Here is a 24,665-nt window from a genome sequence, read left to right on the forward strand (position 1 = left end):
GTCATCGTCAGAAGATTAAATGGAATGATCACTCAAACTTCATGCAACATAAACATTTTGACTAACCCATATGTGTCACATCACATTTAGTCAAAGGAATAAAATCTGAAGATTATTCTTCCTCTTTAATGGCCAGTTTCTGTGCAAAATTTTATCCCCCCAAGTGGCTAGATTTTTATTTCTGTTAAAATTCTAAAAGCCAGGCAGTGAATGTGTATATCTATGGTAAAATAGTCTTGGTGCAAACAGTTCCATAAGTGACAGTACCACAAGCTTTAACAGCCTTGGACTCAGCAACAGTACAGTAGTTACAGAGAATGCAGTCGGGCAGGACTTCTTAAAAAGTTGCTGAAAAGGATCAGCTCAGTTCCTGCTCTTTTACTCTCAAGGACTCCTTTCAGATCCCTGAACATAATGTAAAGTGTGCAGGAGTGATGCATTACCCCAGGATTGTTAGAGCAAGCTGCAGGTCATTTAAACAAATTAGAAATATGCAGGTTGATGGAATCGGCTCAGATAAACACAAGGTTGCTGAGGGAGCCAGCTGATGTCAAAGCAAGGACTCTTTCTATCATCTTCAAAAGCTTTGCCTGTCAGGGAAGGTTCCCTTTGACTGCCAAACATCACGCCCATCTTCAGGAGGGATGAGAAGGAGGATCTGGGGACTTGCAGGCCAGTCAGTGTAACTTCATGTGTTGGGAAGCTTTTTGAGGTAACTTTTCCTCAAAGTCACCTCCAAGAGCCTGAAGGAAAAGAAGGTGATAGGGAACAGCCAGTATTGGATTTACAGGGACAAATCATGCCTGACCAACCTGATTGCCTTCAGTGATGAGATGACTGGCTCAGAGGAGAATCAGCAGTGTTCAATGTCTTTTTAGTGGTGCGGATGATGACACAAAATACACCTCCAAAATTTCTAGAGAAGACAGAGTCAGACTCTTCTCACACATGTTCGGTAAAAGGTTGAGAGGCAACAGACAAAAATTGCTGCTTTCAATATAACTCCCATTGAGATAATTGACAGAAAAACAGTGATCAGTTGGGTACTGATACCTTGCCCAGAGAGGCTGAGGAGCCCTCAACACTGAAGGTAATCAAAACTCATCTGAACAAAGCTAGGAGCAACCTGCTCTAACTTGGCCTTGTTTTCAGCAAGGCATTGAACCGGGTGATCCTCAGACATCCCTCCAAACAGAATTACTCCATTATTCCGACTTTCTATGGTAAGTTAGTATGTATTCTTGGACAAGATCTACAATTTTTGTGTGGTTTTGGTAAGAATTTTTATGTAATAGTGACCTGATAAAACAGGGTAAACAAAAATGGTCTTGTTATTTCATAGCACTGTACAGCTGTAAGAAAAGAAAGAAGAAAAATTGCAGGGGGAAGGGGGGAAGCGGGGTCCATTGCACTTCTACTTCTTGCAAATTTCTATATGTGTTCTCAGTTTTTAAACAATTTTGAAAAGAATTTCTGCTTTCTGGAATACAGTATCACTGTGATATAGGTCAGAGTGGTATTAGTAGCTTTGTCTAGTAGTTTACTCAGACATTTTTCTTTCATGATTTCTAATACTGCTCTCGCCTTCTTCCCCATCCCTAAACACAGATACTCTCAAACTTTATTGCTGTTAATAGAATCAGAGAAGATAAAATTGGAAATGCTGTTTCACAAATTCTTTGTATGTTCTCGGTAAGCTTTTCTTGCTGGTGAGAGCTTAGACTGGGACAGTGACCTTTAATCTGACAGGGAGGGGATTCACTGTTTCGCCTCCGTAGTTACCAGGTTTGCTCTTATGTCTCATCATTGGGGCTGAAAGAACCATTTTCCATTTGCAGTTTTCACATCCCTTTTTGTCACATCCTTTATCTTGCTCAGGCTCTGGGCAAATAAAATAGAGCATGGTTGACCCTGCATTTTCTTCTCAGCTCACTTGTTGAGACAGCATTTTTCTGCTGTGAGATTTTCAGCTGGCCGGGAAGTTACTCTTCATGTGTTGAGTCTGCGCCAGTGCCTGAACTGGAACCTTTTGTTCTTGTGTTACTTGTGAAGTTCAAGTTCCATTTCTGACCTGCACACAAGGTGTGCCTCAGATGAGGGCATTCGATCGTGATTCAGATGTGCCTTTCACTACTTTACTGATCAGTTGAGAGCATTACTTCACTGGCCACTTAGCTAATATTTGCTGTCCTCATTCCTGTGAAACCAGCTTCCCTAACAGGCCTATGCATCATCTCTGCAAATAATTCCTCATCTTTTGGATGAAAAATACCTTAGATAAGCATAGATATTTATTACAGTCATACAGTTTATAGATTCAGTGAACAGCTATCGGTCGATTAATTTGAAATCATTCTTAATCACTTTACTGTAAAATGAAAACAAAATTTCTTATCCATGAAATCCCAAGTAGATTATTAGAGATATTGCAAGATATAAAAACATGCTTAACATTTTTAGGCTATAATTAAATTAGGAAGCTCTTTTTTCCCCCCTTTCTCTTCTATGGCTCTCTTCCATTTCATTGTTCTTTCAGGGTGGTGTTTTCAAGTATTCCCTTCTTCTGCATAACATGTTCTTCATCTGTGAACAATAGAGGGCCCTTTCACACTGGAATATGTCTGCTTTTCTAGATAGTCTTCTTGAAGTACCCCAGGCAATTCAGACAGATTTAATCAAGCTCTCAGTAATTTACTTAATTTCTGCTCATCCAGCAGATAGGCTATTCTTCTTAATTAAAAGAAATGGGGTATTTTTACTTCCTTAGAGAACAGAATGTTTCCACTTGTCACTTTCTGTTCATGGCTGAGTAATTAACTCCGATCTCCATGGGGTAAAGTGCCTGCTATCCCTTTAGTGACCAGCATACTCAGTTCAATGTGAAGTGCTTTTACAGGGAACATTCCTATGTATCTATTTACAAGACTGAACAGATTTGATAGAAATTGGGATCAAGCATGTTGGTAGTTTTGGGGTGGTGGTGGGGTTGGAATTACTCAGTTCCAGCATCCTTCCTTAAAGCATTTTGGAATGAACCTTACCATTACAAGTAATGTAATTCTTTTTATACAAAACCAAAAGTGAGCAAGAATTGCAAACTCAAGTTGCAAAATGCTCCCTGTGAATGCACAAGAGCTTAGTTTCATCCTAGAAATTACAGCTGCCAGCAAGTAGCAGTTGCCAAGATGGACTGCTCAGGGCCAGCCTTGACAACGAAAGCAAAAGGTGCCAACCCAACAGAAAAGTGAGGCTCCTTTCCTACTAGTTCCTCCTCTCCTGTATTGCTCAGCCCTAAGTTTTTTAGAGTCCTGAGTTGCTCATGCCATGTTTAAAGAAGTCCCACATGCTTGGAACTAAAAGAGAGGTGACCTAATGCAACCTTACCCTACCAGTATCTGTAAGGATAAGGACTCTTACCTTACTTCAGTGGGTGTGCTGTACCTTTGAACATGCATTCTTTCAGGAGCACCAATAATGTGTTCATCCTTGGATCTTTTCCTAAGCTTGCCTTACTCTGTAATAGTCTGAATTTATTTTCACTTTAGTTCCATTAGTCTGCAGTGTTTTAAAACAAGTGTATTCTGAGTTTCCTGATGGTAGGTTTCTTGATTTTGCAGGATGCCCCTGAATTCTCAGGTAATTGTACCAAATTTATTAATGTTCTTAACTTAAAATCAACTACTAGATAGATATACACATTCACTTTTCAGTGTGTAATTTTTCACTTCTGTAAATCAATCAGCAGAATATGTTAGCAATTTCACTTAGTAATAAACAGCTTAGAAATGGGTTTTTAAATTACTAACTCCTAGCAATATATGTAAAATACATAAGAGCAAACACATTTTCACTATTGAGGACGTCAGCATATTTTAAAGGATTGATGCCTCAAATCTTTGTGAATTGTCTTTTCTTTTAGCACTTGCTCCTCTTGCTCATTTTTTTTCTTTTTATCATTTACTTTAAGGCTGCCCTGTATGGCAGAAAAATGGGAGAAAGCATTAAATGAAGTTGATAGTAAAAACTTTATTAGGATACTGCAAAATGACACTTTATACTGCAAAAGTGGCCACTGACTTCGAATGTGGAAATAATGGATTTTCCTGTTGTATTTGGAGTAGAACACTTATATAGAACTGCAACATTTAATGCCATTTCTTCTTAAAGGAAATATTTCATGATCATATGTCCCAATTAAGGGGACTGTTCCCCACAGCATAAGCAACAGGGAGAGCTTTTGTAGGCACCATGCAGTGGCATTATACAAAGGTTATTAGAGAAATGCAAATAGCTGTATGTTTTCTCTCCTTAGTTCATGGCATGCCTACTTCCCTTTCTTGTATCTCCTGCTTTCAGCACAGGTTTCCCATTTAAATATGGAATATGCAGATGTGTGCTCAGAGAGTGGGGGCATGGCTCACAGTTTCTGACAGTTTGTTTCCTTTGACTGCTTATTTCCATGTTCTTTCTTAATATGCTTGGATCACATGAACAAATGACAGCTGAAATACAGCTGAAGGAGTCTGCTTTCTATTTTTAAGGGCTTCAGACTTCAGACATTATTGTAACTTGGGCAAAAACCCTATACTGTGAACAAAAGCCAAACATTTGGAATATTATTCTAAAGTTAAATAGAAGGGGTAAACACATACTATTCCCAATTTCAGGAGCAGGTATGAATTCCTAGTTCTTTTTCATGATGGGTATAATCTTCCCCATGTCTGTTTTTCTCTCTTTATCATTTTTTTAAATAGATATAAATACCTCTTACTAGTTAGCCAATATCTGTGAGGAAATTCTAATTTTGAGCCATGGTGAGTTTGATTTAAAGCTGCATGGCTTTAAAATTTTTAAATTAGTTTAAAGGGTCTGTACACTATTAACTTCTTTACACCAGTGTGTACAAGCAGAAAGCAATCAATAAGAAGAAACCCAACACCACCTTCAAAGGGATTTCATTTGATTTCTTGAAAATTCCACAGAGGAAGGATTATGTTGTGTGTTTTCTTCTGCATCTTGGAATAGTTGTTTCTTGAATTAGAGGTAGAGAAATTTTATTTCTAAGTAGGACCGGACTGGAAAGCTCCTGTTGTCTTTCTGTATCTTGTTTTGACCATAGCCTCATTAATATGACTTAGATTTTCAACACTGTTTATGTCTTTCAACCTCCAATGTATGCCTTCATATAAAAAGATAGATTATTTATAGAAAATATATTCTATTTGTGTTAGTAATATTCTCCTTGACAGCAAAGGCTGTTGTTTGCTGATATTTCCTGATTAGAGAGTGTTCCTCAATTACTACTTGGAAAATCAGTTCACTGAAGGGAGGCAGAAAATGTCTCAGTGACATCCTGCATCAAGGCAGTGGCCCTGATAGGGAGATCAGCTCAATCAAAATCTTAATTTTGCCTCATTTGCCTCAAGGTCACCAAATAAAAAGTAGTTCAATGGAGTAGTGTAACTGCCTAGATAAAGAATTTATCTTTCTGAGTACACATTCCAAACTAGAGCTAATTTAATTAGCCAAGCTTATGATCTCTGAGGCTATCAGTGAGAGTATATTTCAGATATCTGACACATGGGGCATCTTGTCACTGGAGGTTTTTTTTCCGATGTGTTCCTTCATAACATGTTAAAAATTAAAGTATGTATTCATAATACTCATGGACATACTTGTTCTGTGTCAGATCCACATGCTGTGGAATGGTAGAAATCCCTCCTCAAATGCATAAGGCAGTAACCTTGTCCATGGCTTACCAGGGCTGTTAGAGAAACCTCCAGTGAAGAGAGACTCATAAACGTTGCTTTTCAACACTCACTGAGTTCTCCAGAACCCCAGTGATGTTCACTTAACTGGCAGAATATTCCTGGCTGTGTTCTCCTGTGTGCCAGACTGAAAATACAGTGTTACAGCTGTATCAGAGGAGGAGGGACTAAACCATCTGCACTGTTCAGACAGGCTGTGCAGCCCTGTGTGTGGGATATTTATTACAAATAATGCTGCTGTCCCCCATTTGCCAGGCAGTCAAAAGTCTGTAACTAATCATCTCAGTAGGCACTCTTCGTACAAACCCGATGTGGGCTGTCACAGGCAGTGATTCAGAATGTATTTCAGAAGAGGAGATATCTCTTAATAAATGTTTGCTAAGCACCCGAAAGAAATATGCCAGACATGCTGTTCTGAGAGTCTTTGTGGTCTGCATTCGCTACCAGAAATTGGTCTCACCAGTGGATTCCAAAATAGAGCCGTGTCCCTCCCATCTCAGATTCATTCTCATGGTAATGGAGATGCTGTAGCACACATCACAGTTTGATGAGTGTGATAACAGGGCTTTGCAATCAACCCCATCCTTTTGGGTACTTTTCCCAATATAGTCTCTGGGAATGGCCAGCTTTGGATCAGATTTCCTGCAACTTCCTTGCAGCTAACAGAGTAAACACTTTTCAGTTCACATCTGTGTAGAGAATCTTTTAGAAAAATTCGTCTTGAAAACAATTTTGCTTTTAAGTAGATAAGATAAATTATATCAGATTTTTATTTGGGCATCTCAGTGACGTAAAGTCATCCAGTTTTTGGCCCTCAAATGGACAGGTTTACATTATTTCAGAATGGTCCTGATAGCATCACTTCCTTACATCTTTCCCTAAGAGCAAGACTCTGAATGTTCTTGTGCATGTATATCTTCTTATCAGAAATCCTCTTCCACTGAGTTACTACATCCATTGTGCTTTGGTCTTTGTCCTTGGCAACTGCTTGCTTTAATACTTCTTGCTGAAGACTGGATTTTCAGTAATTGTCAGCTTAAATGTGTGAGACATATCTTGATTCTTTAACATATGGTTATCAAGGTGACAGAATAATAATGTTCAAGTGTTATCCCAAATTCCTTCAAATTTTTAGAAAGGACTTTTCATAGCTTGTTTACATATGGATAGATGTTTCAAGCTACTCTAGCATGGCTCTTAAATGCTTTGCTTTTAAAATTTTCTTCTCCTTACATTATATTTAATTTTTTGTTTGGTTTCAATGGCTAATTTTTACATTTGATTTTTGTTTTAATTATTGTTTGTATCACATATTGTTCTAGAAGGAATTAAAAGATTGCTTGCCCATCTGAACGAAAACAACTGCTCTATTGTGATTGTTTTCTCTTCTGGCTAGTGGGACTGCAGTTAAAAAAGACGTGTTCTCTTATATCACAAAAATACCCTCTGAAACCGCAGTAAAATGCCATTCATAAGGAAGATTTTATTGCTGTTTAGAAAAGCTTTTTTCAGCCAAATGGTGCAGGTCTCTTGAGCAGAGAGTGGCTGGCTGTGTGTGATCTGTTCACAGGGCAGTTGGTTTGTGAGCTGGAGTTAAAGAGAACAGCACCTTTGGGACTTCTTCCCACACTGTTAGGGCCAAATTCAACTAACCCAGCATGTTGCAGGGGGAAGGAATCCACACCAAAGCCTAATCAGCCATTTTATAAATGTCATTTTTGGCTTTGCATCTGTTTGCTCAATTAACAAAAGCAGGAAAAAAAATACAACAGAACAAACTTATTTGTTGAACTACTGAATCCTTTAATTAAGGGCCTTAAAGTATTACTGTTTTTCTTAACAAAGGAACACCCATACCACTGTGTTACAGGCTTATTTCAGAGTTCACCTGAAGTTTGTATTTTTAATGTTCCTAGCGACAATAAAAACTAAAAGTTGAAAGGCTTTAAGGTTAAAGGTTTCTTTTCTAGTTCAATTGCTGTCAGCTTTCAAAAATAGTTATCAAACCTGACATATAATTAATTTCATATTTAATCTCTGAAGTCTGATTTAAAATTTTACACCAGTTATGAAATTATGGTAATGTATTCATTATTTTCATCACAGAACTTGCTTCCTAGGAATAGGTGCTGAGAATTTAAGTAGTTGGGAAGCTGCACATTAATTTTATTAGTCTTTTATTTAGCTGCACATTAGCTAGACGAATAGATGAAAAGGATTTTATCTACAAAACTGTAATAAGAGATTAATGAAAACATGAGGTGCTATAGATGTTTACCAGAAGTGTTTAGAGTGTCTTCTTGTACTTGGCCCTGTCTGAAAGCAAACCTGTAGTTTGCTTAATTTGATGTGGACTTGTTGCACTAAAACAAAGACACTTTGTTTAACCTCTGCTTATAATCCCTCAATTTTAGCCAGTTGGTTGAGGAAATTTTTCTTTACTTACTTTTTTTTTTGAGAATACCAAGACAGCAGCATTTGACTTCGCCACTGTATGTAGCTGGGCTACTGTCTCGTGACTGGAGAGCACCCTGGTTATTTCTGGTGTTGGTTTTTTTATTCCCTCATGAAACATTCCATGTAGCATTAATAACTTGTGCCACCAGTAAATTTAATCTGTTGCTAATGAGTCAGGTGATGTGTTTCTTTTCTGAGGTGTTTCTAAATTATAGGAGGGTTTGGATAGCATTTTTTTATTACATTGAGTTTCTAGATTCATATGGTGTGTGCTCCCCTATCTCTTATCTTCCCATCAGCTGTTTCTGGAAGAACACCTTAGTGTTGTTTTAGCTACAGGGAGAGGTGTGTTAGCTGATGGGCTGATTGCATCAGGAAATGTGCATTGATATCATGCAAATAATTGTTACCACTGAAGAAAGACAGTGATCCATGTGAAGTAGAGATCAGCTTGAAGTCTTGACTTTAACACCTCTTGATTCAGACACTCTTGGGCTCCTGTTCCTAAAATTTGGGGCAAGCTAGTTTCCCACAGCCTTCATCCTTTGCCTCCTCCAGTGCTGACCTGAACACACACTTTGTTTTTAGAAATCAAAGTTTCCTAGCCTCAGGAAATGAAGTCCACCCCCATCTCTTAAAGCCACCATGGGACGATTTGACTCACATGCAGCAGCCCAGTTAAATTTTCAGGATCTGTTAATATTTTCATTGGCATTCCTTACCTTGTCATATAAGTGGTGCAGAACAGCAAGGAACAGTGTAACAAAATGATGAGAGGTTTTGGGAGGCATTCACAGGCACAAGAGGTAGTTGAGTGCTGTGCAGTTGAACAAGGACGGTTTAAGTGTGGTGATTTGTCTTTTAGCTTGGATGCAATGTGCAACAGAGGTGGTAATATTAAACCAAGTTTGTGAAGCATAGTGCAATTATTGTTTCTTTTAGTTAGGAATTTAATGCACCATTTTTGATCTTGTTATCATGTTGAAGGGCAGTGACAAACCAGTTGAGAAGCTGGAACTGCTACATACAGCCAAACAAAGCAAAGGAAAAGGCCCAGATAACACTTCCAGTTCTTAAAAAAAACCCTGACCCAGTCATACTAAATTCTGTGTAGATCTTCAGCAGTGTGTAATTCCCCTGATCCTAATTTTTGAATGCATTAGATGAAGAACTCTGTTCAACCTTTGGCAACTTTCCTTTGACTGTCAATCACACACCCGGCTGTGGTGATGGGGCTGTGTGATGTGGTCAGTCCTGTTTCCTTCATTGCTTATTTATCTTCCTATCATCACTTTCTTTTTCTTTAGGTTAAGCAATTGAGCTTTCCAAACACTGCCATTATTCTCCATGATGTGGTGACTAACCCTAACTAAGGTGAAGTGAGTTTTGAGCAACTAAAAGCCAAATCAAAACCTTTCAGAACAGGCTTTTTTCTTATTTTCAAAACAAAGTAGCATTTTTGGGAAGACGTTTTCCTCGCTTTCCTTCTGCTATGTGCCACAGATGTAAATAATTTTCTTTGTGTACCAAAACTACAAAAAAACCCCAAACAAAACAAAAAACCCCAGACAACACAGCTATGTTACTGTATTCATGATCTTTTAAATTCAGATGTTATGGTTAAGGATATGGCCAGCTAAAATATTTTGTGGGTGCAGACCTTAAAAATAAAGAAGTGACGAAGGAAATTTTGGGGTAAATGTGCTAAGTTGGACACTTCTCTGTGCCTCTCAGGACTACAAAACGCTTGGATATCTTAGGCAATGATAGCACCATCCTCAAGGAGGGCAGTGGAGGGTAGGTGCTGATCTATCTCTGGGGACCAGTGATAGGACGTGAGGAAAAGGAATGAAGTTGCATCAGAGCAATTTCAGATTGGACATTAGGAACAGGCTCCTCGCCATGAGGGCACTGGAACAGAGAAGTGGTCACAGCTCCAAGCCTGACAGAGTTGAAGGCGTGTCTGGACAATGCTCTCAGTCATATGGTTTAGTTTTAGGTAGTCCTGCAACAAGCAGGGAGTTGGACTCGATGATCCTAATGGGTCCCTGCCAACTTGAAATATTCTATAATTCTATACTATACATTGTAGAATCTAGTATTTCATAACACAAGGTACATTGGCAATTCCAAACTAAGCAACATATTAGTTCGTTGCGTCCAGTTTTCCATGCAGGTTTTTTCAGTCATGTTGACTATTTTATCAGTTTAACTCATGTTGAGAAGCAAAGTGTTCTTTAACGCATCAGAAGTTCATCTGTCCATCAGGATTAGTAGCTGCAGCAACAGTGGAGTGTCCTGTGGGTGGTGGTAATGCTACAGCAATGAAGGCTCGAGCTCAGCAATCCTTCTGACATGGCTGACAGACACACAGGAAATATTTCTGAGTGCCTAAGTCAGATGAGTAAAGCAGGCTGTTTCTATAGCAGTGTACAAGATCTGCATGTTTGTTCCTAGTGTGTGATTCATTGTGTGAAATACAGCCTGTGTGTGTACTTTATATTGCAGGGAAGCTTTTGTGGTGGTTCAAAAGCATTCTAAATGTTTACTTAACCCGGATTATTCTAAAAACACTGTTGTGTGTTAGCCACGTAGATGTGAAGGAAAAGTACGTTAAAATATATCATAAAAATTCACATTAACTTATTCATATTTTCAGTTAACATTTTAGCAGCTTCTATTTTACAAGAATAACATCTGAAGTTATGTCAGAAAAGATAACGAGATGCAGATAATAGCTTGCATTACATTAGTGTGTAGCATGAAAATCCATACGAGGAGAGAATTAGCAGCTGTATGTATGCTGATGTGCATTACAGTAACAGATAATGAGATTAGTGTCAAAATGAAAAAAGTATTGACATTAGTACACAAAAAAAAAATTCATAAAAGCCTTAATAAATAAAAGGGCCTATGTAGCAGTTGGTCTCCTGAGGGAGGAAAAATCTTCCCAAAGACTGATGGGTAGCAAAGTGCCTTGCCACTTTTCAGGAATGCCTGATGGTCCACTGGTCTTCTATTGTTTCTATTTGTCTTCCTGTTTTGAAATAATTCTAAAATGTGAAATCTTCTAGTTTGGAATTTTTTATTGCTTATTGTGATTGTTTGACTTTAGTCTCCCCATGATGTTGGGCTATATTTCAGCACTGGAAATTCAACAATTTCACAGAGAAGTGGAAAGGTCTGGCTTTTTTAAAGTGATGCAGCTTTGTTTCCTTAAAGAAAGAGTAAAGCCATAGATATTTCAGGTTTCAGTCTCCTGATTAGGAAATCTTAGGGGATTTTTTCATCAGGCACATGGCTTAAATTGGGCACCCAAAATCAAAGGATGTGAAATGATTAATTCTGAAAATCTTGGCCTGTCTTTAGTTGAAAGACTTTGGGGTTTATATTTTTAAATTCGAAGCCTGAATTTGATTCTACTTCCTTTTATCTAATATATTCCACTGTAACAGTACTTGATGTGACATACCGTGAAATGGAGAAAAATTCGAAATAATGGAAGAGAGTTTTCACTTTTGAGGGCAAAATATTTTAGGAGCTGGGCCTCAAAAAAAGATGGTTATCTTAAAATTGCTATTAAAAGTGCAAAAGAAATTGTTATTTCCAAAAGAAGTGGGATTTTTCACTGTAATTCAACATAAACATTCTCATTAGATTTTTCTTCTTTTATATATGACTATAACATTTTTTATTATTTGATTTGAGGTGACGGTGAGAATAAACATCTTCTGGGATGAGGTACTTCTTCTTTTGTTAGTTTTGTTGTTTCTGCTGGTTCCATTTGGTCTCTTATTTAAAGCTTTATCTCACTGAACGTGAACCGGCTCTCCAGCTTTTTTTAGTATCACCAGAATTCTTTCTCTCTTTGTAGTTCCGTCTTGCAAAGATGTTTGTGTAGGAATGTGTGCTTATGGTAATGTTTAATGCACTGTATCTCTCAGAAGTTCATTAGCTCTTTATTTTATGGTGAGAATCCCACATGCACGTTGCAAATTGGTATTTGGTCAGTTGCTATATGTGCAAACAGTAGTGCTTTCTAGAAAACATTCATAAACCTCTAAGCTTTTGCCATCATTGTCCATAATTCATTCTTTTTTTACTATCTTTAATCTTGTGGAGGTTTTTTCAGTTTCAGTAAAAATTCTCTTAGAGATTAAGGATTTCTTTAAAACTTTAGTGCCCCTTTGATAGGGATATATGCTCTATATATGTGCAGTTGCATTCAAGACAGTTTTAAGAACATTAAGCTTACAAAATGAAGCTGAGGAGGGAGGGAGGGAGTTGCAGAGCTTTGTTTCTTTCTTTCTGTTTCTTCCTTCCTAATTAGCTTCCTTGTGCATATATATTATGAAAACTTTTCCTCTTGACTGTCTCCTCATAAAATGTTTCAGTTGCAGCACGCTCACTTAAGACACATACTTACTGTATTTTATTTTATTGTTCCAGTTGAGTATGTGGGCCAATTCTGCACACATTGTGCAGTGGTGGTGTGAAGATGAAGTTGTTCTGTGACTATCATCAGTAGTATTGCAGTGTTTAAAATAGCAACAGAATTGTGAGTGAATGTCTTACTGAGCAGTGAATGTCTTACTACTGAGCAGTGAATATTAAGCAAGCTTTTGAGGTCTCTTGATATTAAAAATATGAGTATGTATTTAAATATTTTTAAAGATTATTTGCATCTATAAAAGATGATTCTCTGACTGGCTTTGAAAACTGAAAGTTATCTGGCAGAGAAGGAAGAGCATTCTTTACTGAACCACAGTATGACGTCTTCAGAGTTTCACAGAACTTTCATGGTGCAAACATTAAAGGTCTGTGGAGTTGTATATGCTGAACCTTTTACATGATTATCTGCATGTGGTTGTGTAAAAGTGAGAATTTTCATTTGGTACCACAGACATTGAGATGAGATGTGTTTTTATGTATCAAGTGACTCCAAGTCTTTTTGGTTTTATAGATTTGGAGTTTCGTGTGACCTCAGTTTTACAGAATTAAACAGCTGGGGAAATTGTAGTTAATGCCAAAGATAACTATATCATTTCAAAGGTTTATGGCCCAACTTTTGTTCCTTTTCGACATCAAGGATATGGAGGGATAGTTGTGTCTTGCAGATTGATCTCAGTATTACAAGCACTAGGTAATTTCCAGACTTCCATCTTTTAACTTCAGTAAAGCTTCTCTTTGTCTCAAAACATCTACCTAATATATTAGAATGTAATTTATTTTGGTTCAGACATGAGAAGAGGGTTGTCAATAGCCCATATCCTTATAATTACTCCTTTTATTGGAACTGCATATTTTGTTTGAAAACATTTTGGACCATGCAGGAGATTACCTATTTCTGACATATTTTGATGAGAGTTGTGGCTTTATTAACATTGTTGTCCTTATCCAACTAGTACGTTATAGCAATAAAGATCAGTTTCCCAATATGTGAATCTAGCTTTGCAAGTTTATAAAAAAATACTTAATTCCTCTAATTTTGATTTAACAGTTGAGTAAAAATTCTCATATGGAATTGAATGTGTTGGGCTGACATATTTTCATTTTCTGCCTTGACTTAGCTGTACTTTCTGTGTTTATTTTATTGGACAGATAGAACCATGTATCGTACAAGCTGAGTTGGTGCCAACATAATATTTCCAATAAGTTGTTTAATTACTGAGCAAGTCTGCTTTCAAACTGGGCAGTGCGCCCACTGCCAGTGTGCAGCACTGGGTTAGAATAACTCAACAATTATACTGGTTGTGTTTGAAAAGCATCCTGACTCAAATCAGCTGTAACTTTTGGACAGGGTAGTTAAGTATGCCAATAATTTTTTAACATCATCAGAAAAGGACTTTCCTTCTTTATTGGTCTCCAGAGGCCATCAGCACTTTTTCACCCTAATAGTTTGTTTTAGCACCAAGGAAAATTCGCTGTCTTCACAATTTTCCCAGCCTCGGTTGGCTTACATTGGAAAAGGCAGAGCTCAGAGCTGAGCCTGCGTATTTTTGGAGGAACTCAAAACACTGACTGGTCATATGCCACATAATTTGAATATAAATATATCACAAAGAGATATGTTCTTGATCATGCTTTTGTTATGAGTTCTGAAGAAAATATTAAAGAAGGGTTGTTTGTGATCTGTTGTAAAAGTGTTTCTGAAATACAGAAGAGACATTCTTCCCTGTCTGTGTGGATAACATACCAGATCTGAAGCTGGTATATCATTCTGTTTTCTAAACAGTAAATTAAAGAGCCGTCTCTACTACTTGCATGATGTTTTGGGGAAATCTTGCAACCAAAGAATCTGTCTTTTATTCCAAAATCCAAATTCCAGATATAATTATGGAGAAAAGGGCTGAGGAAGCAAAGCTAGCCTGTTTTGTTTTGATTGGACTAAAAGTTTAGACTCAAGCTCTCTGTGGTCAGGAGGCTGAGATTAAAGAGTCTGTAATTAGATTCAATACTCCATGTGTCTTAATGCCCTGAAAGGCCAAACCCTTCTCTGCAGGCAGCGGTAGCTGCCAGAATCATCAAAAATAGTCCATAGATGCAAGTGAAAAGGAAATTATGCACGCTTTCTGAAACAGTTTGTTCTTACTTGTTGTGTCTTGCTTCTATAAAAAGAAAGGATAGGAAATCCCTCAAAATATCAAGAAAACAGGTAGATCTTGAGGTTGAAAAGAAAGTGTTTTACTTCTGAAAACAGATTGCCTAATTCTTGTAGGTAATCCTCTAGGTTCAAGTCATAGTTTTGCTTCTCCTGTTTTCCTCACATTAGATACAGTGGTACCCAAAGCAAAAGGTTATTAGATGTGTGTGGTTTTATGTGTGCACGTGTATGTGTGTGTGTGAACAGAGAAGAGTTTTCTTCTCCAGTTAGAAGAGGACAGGTGGCATCTTTTGATTTATAGTTTATGCCAAATAAAAATGAATGCTTTTGTTTCAGAAATTTCCTCGATTGTGTTAACAGTAATGAGCAAAATGAAGCATCCTTTTAGCTGAATTAACACTTGAGGGCAATGCTTGAGGATGAGTTTGGTGCTGGTGACCTTCTGCAAAGGAAGGGGTGGCACTCCACTGTTCCCTGGCCCAGCTGCCCAGCGCCGGGGCTGACGGGAAGTGGCTCCGGACCGCGCTCTGAGCGCTCTTCTCTTTTGCAGGCAAGTTAAAGATCAAAATAAGAAAGTAGCAAATCTGAAGCACAAAGAGCAAGTGGAGAAAAAGAAGAGTGCGCAGATGCTGGAGGAGGCCAGGAGACGAGAGGATAACCTTAATGACAGCTCCCAACAGCTTCAGGTAAGCTGGGAATTGAATTAATGCAATTAGGACAATCAGGCAGGCTTATCTGCCTGGCTCTCTGCTCTACCTCCTGATCTGTTTTCATAGCTGTTACCTAAGAAATTTGTTACTGATTGTTTAAAAGGACACATCTATCCTGCAGCACTTCAGAGAAAGCAGTCTCTCTCAACTGCCTTCATATCTTACTCAATTTCCATAAGAGGAAAAAATACTTTTAACTGCCAACTTGGTTATGAAGTGCATCGTTGAAATAATTATATCAATTCTGTATTGAGATTGGTGTGACATTTCTTTCTTCTCTGCTCTTCTAACAGACTTTTTCTTTAGCTGTTTTGTGTATTTTCCCAGCTGGTTTTACCTTACACTGGTGTCTTTTCTTCAGTAAATGAAAGATAACCAAGTAAGTATTCTTAGAGTCAGCTGGAATTGTTGTGGGGTAACTGCAGGACCATGCTTTCTATGTGTAGTCATTCCTTGTTTGCTCTACCTCATGAATTCTTGGTATGCTTACTAGTCAGTTGGCTTTATTTCTGAAATGATCATGCTGCTGCCCCATGGAGTTATCTGGTCCCCTCAAATCTGCCCAGGCATAAGAAAGCCACTGGTATAAAAGCAAGTAAAATACTTCTCAGAGTGCTGTGTGTTGAGATCAGCTGCAGGGGGTTTATCAAACGGTAAGTTTTCAATTGCTGTCATAAAAATATTAAGCTATTGGCGTGAAGCAAAGCAAAGATACCATGATGCTAAGTGTGGAGATAATAGACATTTTGACTGTGTTTTCTTTAATTTACAAAAGTAACTTTCTTTTTGGTGAGTGAAAATAAACATGGTAACAGTACCCAACCCTGTAGTCTTTCATTTTGTAAATCTTTAAAGAGCAAGCCTTTCTTTGGTGTTTTCCTTTGTTATCCTAGGTTCAATCCTGTTTCTTTTTACCAGCCACGTATCTTAATACATCTACCATGAAGACACAGAATACATCCTAAGAGTTCACTAGTAAAGATAAATTCTCTCCTTAATTCAAACAGATACTCCTTTACTTTATTCTGTGGGATGCTGGGGGGATGTTTTCAGCTAAAACTCTGAAAGAACCACAGAAATATGTGTCCATGTGGAATGCTCTCAGATGCACCATTTTGTGGTTTTCCCCATCAGCTCCAGTCCTGTATGTACAGGGCACTGAAATAGTTAACTTCCAAGTGTACGAAAATGATTTCATAACTGCAGCCCTTTATAAAAGGGGGGAATGTGGGATTTCTACGTCTGCTAATAGGTTTTGTGGCTGTAATGCTATGGCAATTCACAAGGCTCTCGTTATGTGGCAGCTAAGTTTAAATAACACAATCCTCCTGCTATTAATGAAATGTCTTTAAAAATTCCTAAAACTACTACAATATTTGGTTAGATTTCTAATCTGCATTTGAGTAAGTCTGTATTTCAAGTTTGAAAACACAGCTGGTACTTGATATTTGCCTTGCAGTTACGTGGATGGTGGATTTATTGAATGACACCGTTCCATCAGACCATCATCTTTGTTTTTATGTAGCACTTCCAGATTTTAAAAGGGATGGCTTCCTTTCCTGGCTTTCCCCTTCCCCCCTGCCCCAATTATTCTTTCCCTTTTCATTTTCCTATCTTCTTCACATACGTAATACACTGAAAAAAGCCTGAAATTTGTTTTCTCTCAGCTTCTATTTGCATACTGAAACCACTTTTCTTTTTTTTTTTTTTTAAGAAACAGTAAATTCTGTAAAATGTTTGTACTGCATAGCAGTGAACAGAGTGATATTTCAGTTACTGAAAACTTTTAAGTCCTGTTTAAACTATTTAAGTTTTTGGTATGTCAAGGATGGTACAGATTTGATGGGATCAGTGAGGCAGCTTTTGCTCAGAAATTAGGTGGAAAAAAATGGTGCTGCTTTACATCAGAGTTCTTTAAGGATGTATAGCTGCCCTTGCAATTTCTTATCCAGTTCTTTACTTATAAAGTGTTTTAAGCAGTTGCGAGAGCATAGATATAAAAATATGAATAGCAGGGATGTCTTCACCTTTTTCCATTCAGGTTTTCCAACTAGAGATCTCTATAGAGCAGTACATACTTTTTTGCACTTTGCTTATGTTGTGTTTTATTCTGCACTGATGTCTGTTGTTTTCTATATAATTACATGCAAGTTTTTCTGACATTGAAAACAGACATTACTAAATGCTTGAAATAATTTAAGATTGAAGTGTGATGTGATAGTCAACACTGAAATGTGCAAGTTATCATGGTATTAATTTTATTTGAGTTTCCCTAGTGCTTTTCCTGCTTTTGTGAACATAATTGTCCTGTTTGGGTGGGCTCGATTTTAGAGAGCCTTTCCCCATATTCAGCACAAGGCTGAAGGGAATGCTTTCATTCACAGATGAAAAAGGTCTGTATGCTCTAATGAAAATATCAGGCTAAGGTAAAATATGGAGTGTTTAATGACAAGTGACAGGTTCAATAAAAGCTCCTTCCTTTAGAAGAGCCCTCTGCTTGTAGCCTCTCTCTCTCAAGGACTGCAACATTTTGGTTTCCTGGAAGTAAAATTTACCCAGGACCACATTTCAATTTGTTAGTTGTGGAGACCTGTCTTCTCTCTAGACTCTTAAAGGGCACTGCCTTGTAATAGATTAAAAAAATTAAACCTGAGAGGACTGTAGATTTTTAACATTTTTTTTATGCAACCATTGTTGGCTTTGGGGTCAGGACACACAAGCACCAATTTCAGATAATTTTGGTCTTGGTGGTTTTGGCTGGGATTAATAATAAGACATTATGAAATGCTTAAAAATATATGATGTGCATGTTCTTCGGTTGACCGTCTGCAATCCAGTCAAATAAACACGCTCCCAAGCACACAGTGCCCTCCTCTCCTCTCTGTCCCTAACAGGCCTGTGGTTTCTTTCTTCCTGAGTCCAGTAACAAAATGTTCATTTATTCACAGAGCTCTGATGATGGAAATTTGGTATTTTGGGGAGTGAGGGAAGAATGAAAACCATAATGTCTCAATTCTAGGGAGATGGATAAATGGCTTTCCAAATTTGTCTTTTCCTCCTGGGCTCCCTTAAACCACAGCTCTCCAGAGATCTGAGAGGTTAACTAGTGTCTGGTCTATAAGCAGGATAAAAAACCAAACAAACTGTTGGGCTGGAGTAGAAAATTTTTGCTTGAAGTAACTAAAGCTTGGCTATTGTGAAAAATAATTGATATGCTGTTTAGTCCTCGAAAGGTAATGTTTACTGAAACTTCATTATATTTGAATGGATATTTCAAGCTGAAGGAAGTAGGACACTTTCAGATAATTCTTCTGAAAGGAAGTATGCATATTTTCTAATTCTATCACTCTAGCGTCTTCCAGAGTTTTTCCAGACTTTTCAGAATATCTGTGGTGTGGATTTGTGTACTGTTGAATCTGTGTTGCAGCAGGTACCCATCAATCTCTAATTGCTGCTGACAAACTATATGTCCAGATGATGTGTAAGATATAATTGAGTGCTTTAATGAGCTACTGTAGAAAGCAAGTAAACTTACTAGCTCTTTTTTTCTTTTTCCACATCCACATTTAGGTAATTTAATGTATATTCCTAATCCATGAATTGTAGATGCAAGTATATGCTGTTTGTTTCTTGTGATAGTGTATTTCTTTTATCATATTGGAAAAAAACCTGTCCTTTCAGTGGAAAGAACTCTACTTTTAACCTAAACAAATATGCAACTTTATGTTCAATAATATTTTTACAGTGATCCAGGCAAAGCTCAATGAAATAAATAGATCAGCAAGTACCTTCTCATCAAATGAACCTTCTATATTCATTAAATATCAGCCACAATGTCCCAAGCCTGCCAAGTGTTTAAGAGGCATTTGGGCAATGCCCTTAACAACGTGCTTTAACTTTAGCCAGCCCTGAATGGGCCAGGAGGTTGGACTGGGTGGTTGCTGCAGGTCCCTTCCAGCTGAAATAGTCTGTTCTGGTTAACTGTTTGGTATGCACACAGCCAGTCTCAACACTCAAAAACCTGATAACCCAAGTGGAGCCCGGTACATCTGGTCTTAAATTACTGAAGAATTTCCTCTTGATGTGCTATGATTGGATCTTGAAGGTGGGGTGGATGAAGTTTTTTCATCCCATCTCTTGACAGTAATACTATGCCATAATGAAAATTATGTTTTGTTCTCTTTTGGCTATTAGTAAAGCAAGATTATGCTTTCCTAACCAATCTCTGAACTTGCTTTTGGACAGTGAGAACTAAACTTCAGAAGAAACGGTTAAAGTAAACCTTTCCAAGCTTAAAGCTCAAGATCTTCTCGATAACTTTCTAGGCATCATCAAATTTGAAGCAGATTGGTTATGCTAGTTAAATATGTTAGGTGTTTTCCTGGGAAAAGTGACTTTCAAGTGCAGAGTTCTGGGCTAATTCTCTTCCATGTAGACCACTGCCATATCAGATTCCAGCCTTGCCTGCCAGATGAGTGGAGTGTACAGTTCAACATATTGCAGCCCAGGAAGCTGTCAGCTACTCCGTTTCAGCCTGGCAGAAATCTATTCTTTAGTGCCATCTTGCATCTGCAGGAGTTTTTCCAGAGAACAGTCTGACACGTCAAACACGTATCTGCTCACTGAGCTCAGATGCACCTTTGGGAATTACTCAGGTTGAAATGTTCTTTTTCTCTCTCTTCCTCTCCCAGTCCTTTTTAGACATTAATTACATCATGGAGAGGTTTTGGCCTCGCTGTCCCTGGGTAATTCTCCATGCTGCCCAGCCTTGGAGGTGTTAGTATTCTGTGGGCCTGACCGGGTGCCATTAGCACTTACGCAAGTGGCTGTAATTTCACTTAAGGCTACATTCAGTTCTAGGTCATCCTCATCCTGTCATCCAGGACAGAGCTCATGGCATCAATCACTGAAAGGATACCAATTCACTTTGCAATTCCTTTGTAAAGAAATGTTTTAGTGCTTTTTGAAAGGATGAGTGCTTTTTGTCAGTTACCAAATGGGATGAAGCTTAATATTGTTACATGTTCTCAATAATTAAGCCAAACGTGGCTCTGAGGTAACGTGGATCAGTGTTTTACTGTCTGTCTCTCAGTGTTATGTAGGACTTTTGTTAGTGAAAATGCAGCAAGTATGAACAAACGCAGGCTCTAAAGAACAAGCATACCTCATAAAAATCTAAATAGAATAATTGTATGCAAATTTTTCCTCCTATTTTATTTGGGCAGTGGTAGCCAATAGGTGGTTTTGGGATCACTTACCCGCCAGCTCTTTCTCTCAGATTCTGTGACAGCTGGCTGTGCATTACAAAACAGGATATACATATGCAGTAGAGACATCAGTATGCATCATGATTCATTAGTGATGTAATATTCCAGTAGGAATTTTCATTTCCATCAGCTTTTACGATACATTACAGAAAATACAGTGTTCCACAAACTTTTCATTTCTGTATGTATTTGGAGGGTTGTGATTTTCAGCACAGTGTGTTGCAGTTAGTGTAGATATAGGCACATATTTAACCCTGGCAGATGCTTCGAGAAAAGCTAGCTCTTGTTCTGATCATGTCATAACCCTCTGTCAAGAGAGCTTTTTCTTATCTTTCCTGGATGTCTGGGAGAAGTTCCAAAAATTATGACCTTTTAGCTACACTTTTTGTCACTTAGGGTGAGGGGAAGTTTCTTGAGGGGAGGTGAGGAGGAATTAATTTGAATCGTAGCCCTTTTTTGGGAATTAAAAAATCATAATTAAGCATTTCTGGATGCACCTACTTTTATGGCATAGATAATGCATGAATGCTGAATAGACACCTCACTTCATACTTCATTATATATGTGTGAAATAATACAGTAATTATAGACAAGACTCAGATATTCTTCATTTGTAATGCTCTCTAACTGAAGAAGGGCTTAGACATTTTCACCGTGTTAATGCCTTAATCATTTTTATCGTTCAGTGACATAGAAACAGGACTGAAAAGTTCATTGGACAATGGAGGAATACTGCACAGTGCTAGAAATCAGTGCATGATATGAAATAGCACTATTGTGACATTATATTTTCATGTAAAAATTGCACGTTGGATTTCCATCCCAGCAAGACAGTAGTGCACATAAAAATGAGTTTCTATCTTACAAAAAGGGTTTCTCCTCTTGTCTCTTTTGAAATGATAAAGTACAATGTGGATTTCAAGAAAGGGTATGAAGATTTAATAACAGATTGCCAGAAAGTAAGCTCAGCAAGGTAAGAGAAGCATCTTGACAAACAAGAAGCCCTGCAGCATCTGCTCAGCTGACGTCCTGTTCCTAGAGAGATCAGTGCTTTTTATCTCTTATGCTTTTACACGTGTGCCTGGTGGACTTGGCAAGACAGTAATTCTCCATTTACTTAAAGGAAGCTCATCAAGACGAGCTTTCATACACATTAAAACTAAAGATTATTTACCTGGGTCTGTTTCTAATACCAGTTTCCAAGTTTTCCTTATAGAAATCTGATCCCTCTTTCTCCAAACAACTGCATACAAAGTATATGGTAGTAGGGGTGACTATTAAAAAAGTGTAAATTTACCTCTCTCATTTCTTAGTTTTCTTGGATCTGTTAGGTTTTGGTGCGTTAACATTCTTACAATGTGGGCTGTGAGCCATGAGCAAACTGTGGGGACAGTAGTGTCTCCAGTTTTATTGAAGCCATTTTTCTGATGAATATTTGCAAGGTCTACCTAACTTTATTTTTGCTCATGTGTGAAATGTTGCATGCTGAAGCACCAACAAAAAACATACGCTTTTGAACATGGAAAATGATTTGTCTCAGAAACAGATTTCTCTGTGGCTATACGAATTGTAGAAAGAAGATGCAGCTTTTTAATCTAAAATAGAGTATCACAATAAATACATGACCTTGTTCTTAATTTAATATGGCAGTTCTTATAGAGACAGAATCTGTCATTCTACATAATTGATGTTTATGACATTAAATCCATAGTTAAGGAATTACCTTTTCTTGTGTCTCACCAGGAGAGAGTGCTCCATTCAGAGTACTTGTTACCATAACATTTAGGAAGGAAGCTTGAAGGGCCCCGACTGTTGGAGAAGCATTTCCCTGGATAGACACTTAGCCATCTGCTCTATCAGTTTTCACTTTATGGTTTAGTTTAGTTTACCATACATTTATTATGTGCAGGTTAGATGAATTCATTGCTTTCACATCTTTAAAAAAGATGAACCATTTGACTTTGTCTTCTTATATAAAGTAAAAATGCTCTACAGTTTTGAACAGACAGCTGGAAAAATTTCGTGGAAGTCACTATTTACAACTAGCATTAGGCAATCTCCCAATTATCCCAGTATTTCCTTTAACTGCAAATTGAGATTTGTAGTGAGAGAAAGCCATCATGTGGCCTGAGAGTTTTTAATAGAGGAAAGAAGACTCCCTACATCCTAACATTTTTGTGTGATCCATCAGGACTATTATTCCCCAGACACACTTTCACCCAGTCTTTTCTGCAGAAACATTATGTGTCCATGGAAGATGAAACCTGCTATTTGTGCTCTTGGCTGTTTGGCAAAGGCAAGGGTTGGTACCCTTTATGATATGCCAGAAACTAAGTACAGTGAGGACTGGACAGCTGAATGTGTGCCAACAACCTAAACCGCTGGATGTTTTTTGCATAGGCTTTTTTCCCCAAGATTAGTATCTGAGTTCAAACTGCTTTCCTAAAAACTGTCAGAGAGATTAATGTATCTGTTGACAACGTGGTGTGGTTCCTGTGAGGAGATCTCCCCTGAGAGCAGAAAACATTGAGGGCCAGATTTAAGCAAAACAATAGGAGCACATTGAAGGGGAAGAACAGCTCTCTTTTCATTTTGGTGTCTTATTTCATGAGCCTGAGAAATGGTAATAAATTTGCATTTTTTTCTTTTTCTTGATTTTTTTTCCTGCCTCTCTCATAAGCTTTTTTTTTTGCTTGCTGTGTTGAAAGTGGTTTCTAACTCATTTCTCTCCAAGAATAAAAATGCCCAATTGCCATGGCTCATTTCATAGTCTCATTGTTTAATAAAATTGCTATTTTGTTTTATTCTTCTTTTGCACAATAGAAGAAGAAAGGGAGATGGGGTGATGATGGGGACCTCAGACAGAATTCAGAACTTATTTTTAAAAAATAATACGCATGGATTTTTTTTTCTATGCTGTGAGAACAAATGCTCAAGCATTTCCTTAAAATATTTCCTCTAATTCATTTCGAATAGTACTAAACCTAATTAATTTCATTCTAAATCCGTATTTTTCCTTAATCTTGCTTACTAAGCTGCCCAAATTGATGTCACCCTTAAACTACTCTTTTTTCTTTTTCTGTATAGCAATCAGACTATTCTGTCTTTAATTAGCACTTTCCTATTAAATTTTTCTCTTTGGCTAAAATTTACAGATTCTTAGGATATATCAGAACAACTGCCCTTACTGTGATGTGCAAATATAGACTGGAATTGAGACTTAGGCTGCAAATTGTGTTCAGAACTGACAGAAGGTTGTAACATACTGAAAGTCAGCACCAGTCCTTTCACCTCCTTCATTTGGTTTGATGTGCACTCAGACCTCAATGCAGGCATGGGGAAAACTTAACTATACTGGTATCATTTAGTCTATTACTGAGGACTAAAGGAGGATGTTATTGACATTCTAGAAGATGTCTGTAGTCAGTTAAAATTCATCAACAAATTCACTTTAGAACATTATGTTGGTTTTGTTGCTTGCGTTTGAATTCTTCCTGCATTTTGATATCATTGGGGTCAGATGATTTTCCAAAGCAAGGAAAGGGCATGAAAAGCAAGGCAATAAAAGTTGAAGGAACACGGTGTCTCAACAACAGGCATCCATGTCCTTCTAGAGCACAACTTCTTTCTGCCTGCCAGTCACCCCCTCATCGTCCTTTTGAAGAACTATTGAGTATTCTTAAACTGGAAACATTTTCTTTTGCATTTTAAGTGCATCTGTCTTTATGTCCCAATGCTATGAAACAGTTATTGTTTTGTGCTGAGGTGATAAATCTAGCTAAAAAATGGCAGATGTAATATTTTCTGTAAATCAGACTAAATTTTTGTACAATTCCAAATTATATTTATTGATTTATTC

The 24,665-nt window shown here is 37.7% G+C and overlaps 1 protein-coding gene across 13 annotated transcripts in view; it reads left to right on the forward strand.

The window, feature by feature from the left end:
• Positions 1–24,665, forward strand: part of ERC1 (ELKS/RAB6-interacting/CAST family member 1) — a 283,730-nt gene that overhangs the window by 132,003 nt on the left and 127,062 nt on the right. For all 13 annotated transcript variants that reach the window (XM_048300324.1, XM_048300335.1, XM_048300327.1 and 10 more), the window contains one exon: positions 15,380–15,515. In XM_048300324.1, the coding sequence (XP_048156281.1) occupies positions 15,380–15,515 (136 nt within the window). The remainder of the gene's footprint in view (positions 1–15,379; positions 15,516–24,665) is intronic.

Source organism: Corvus hawaiiensis, chromosome 4 (assembly GCF_020740725.1).
Source record: "Corvus hawaiiensis isolate bCorHaw1 chromosome 4, bCorHaw1.pri.cur, whole genome shotgun sequence".
NCBI classification, from domain to species: Eukaryota; Metazoa; Chordata; class Aves; order Passeriformes; family Corvidae; genus Corvus; species Corvus hawaiiensis.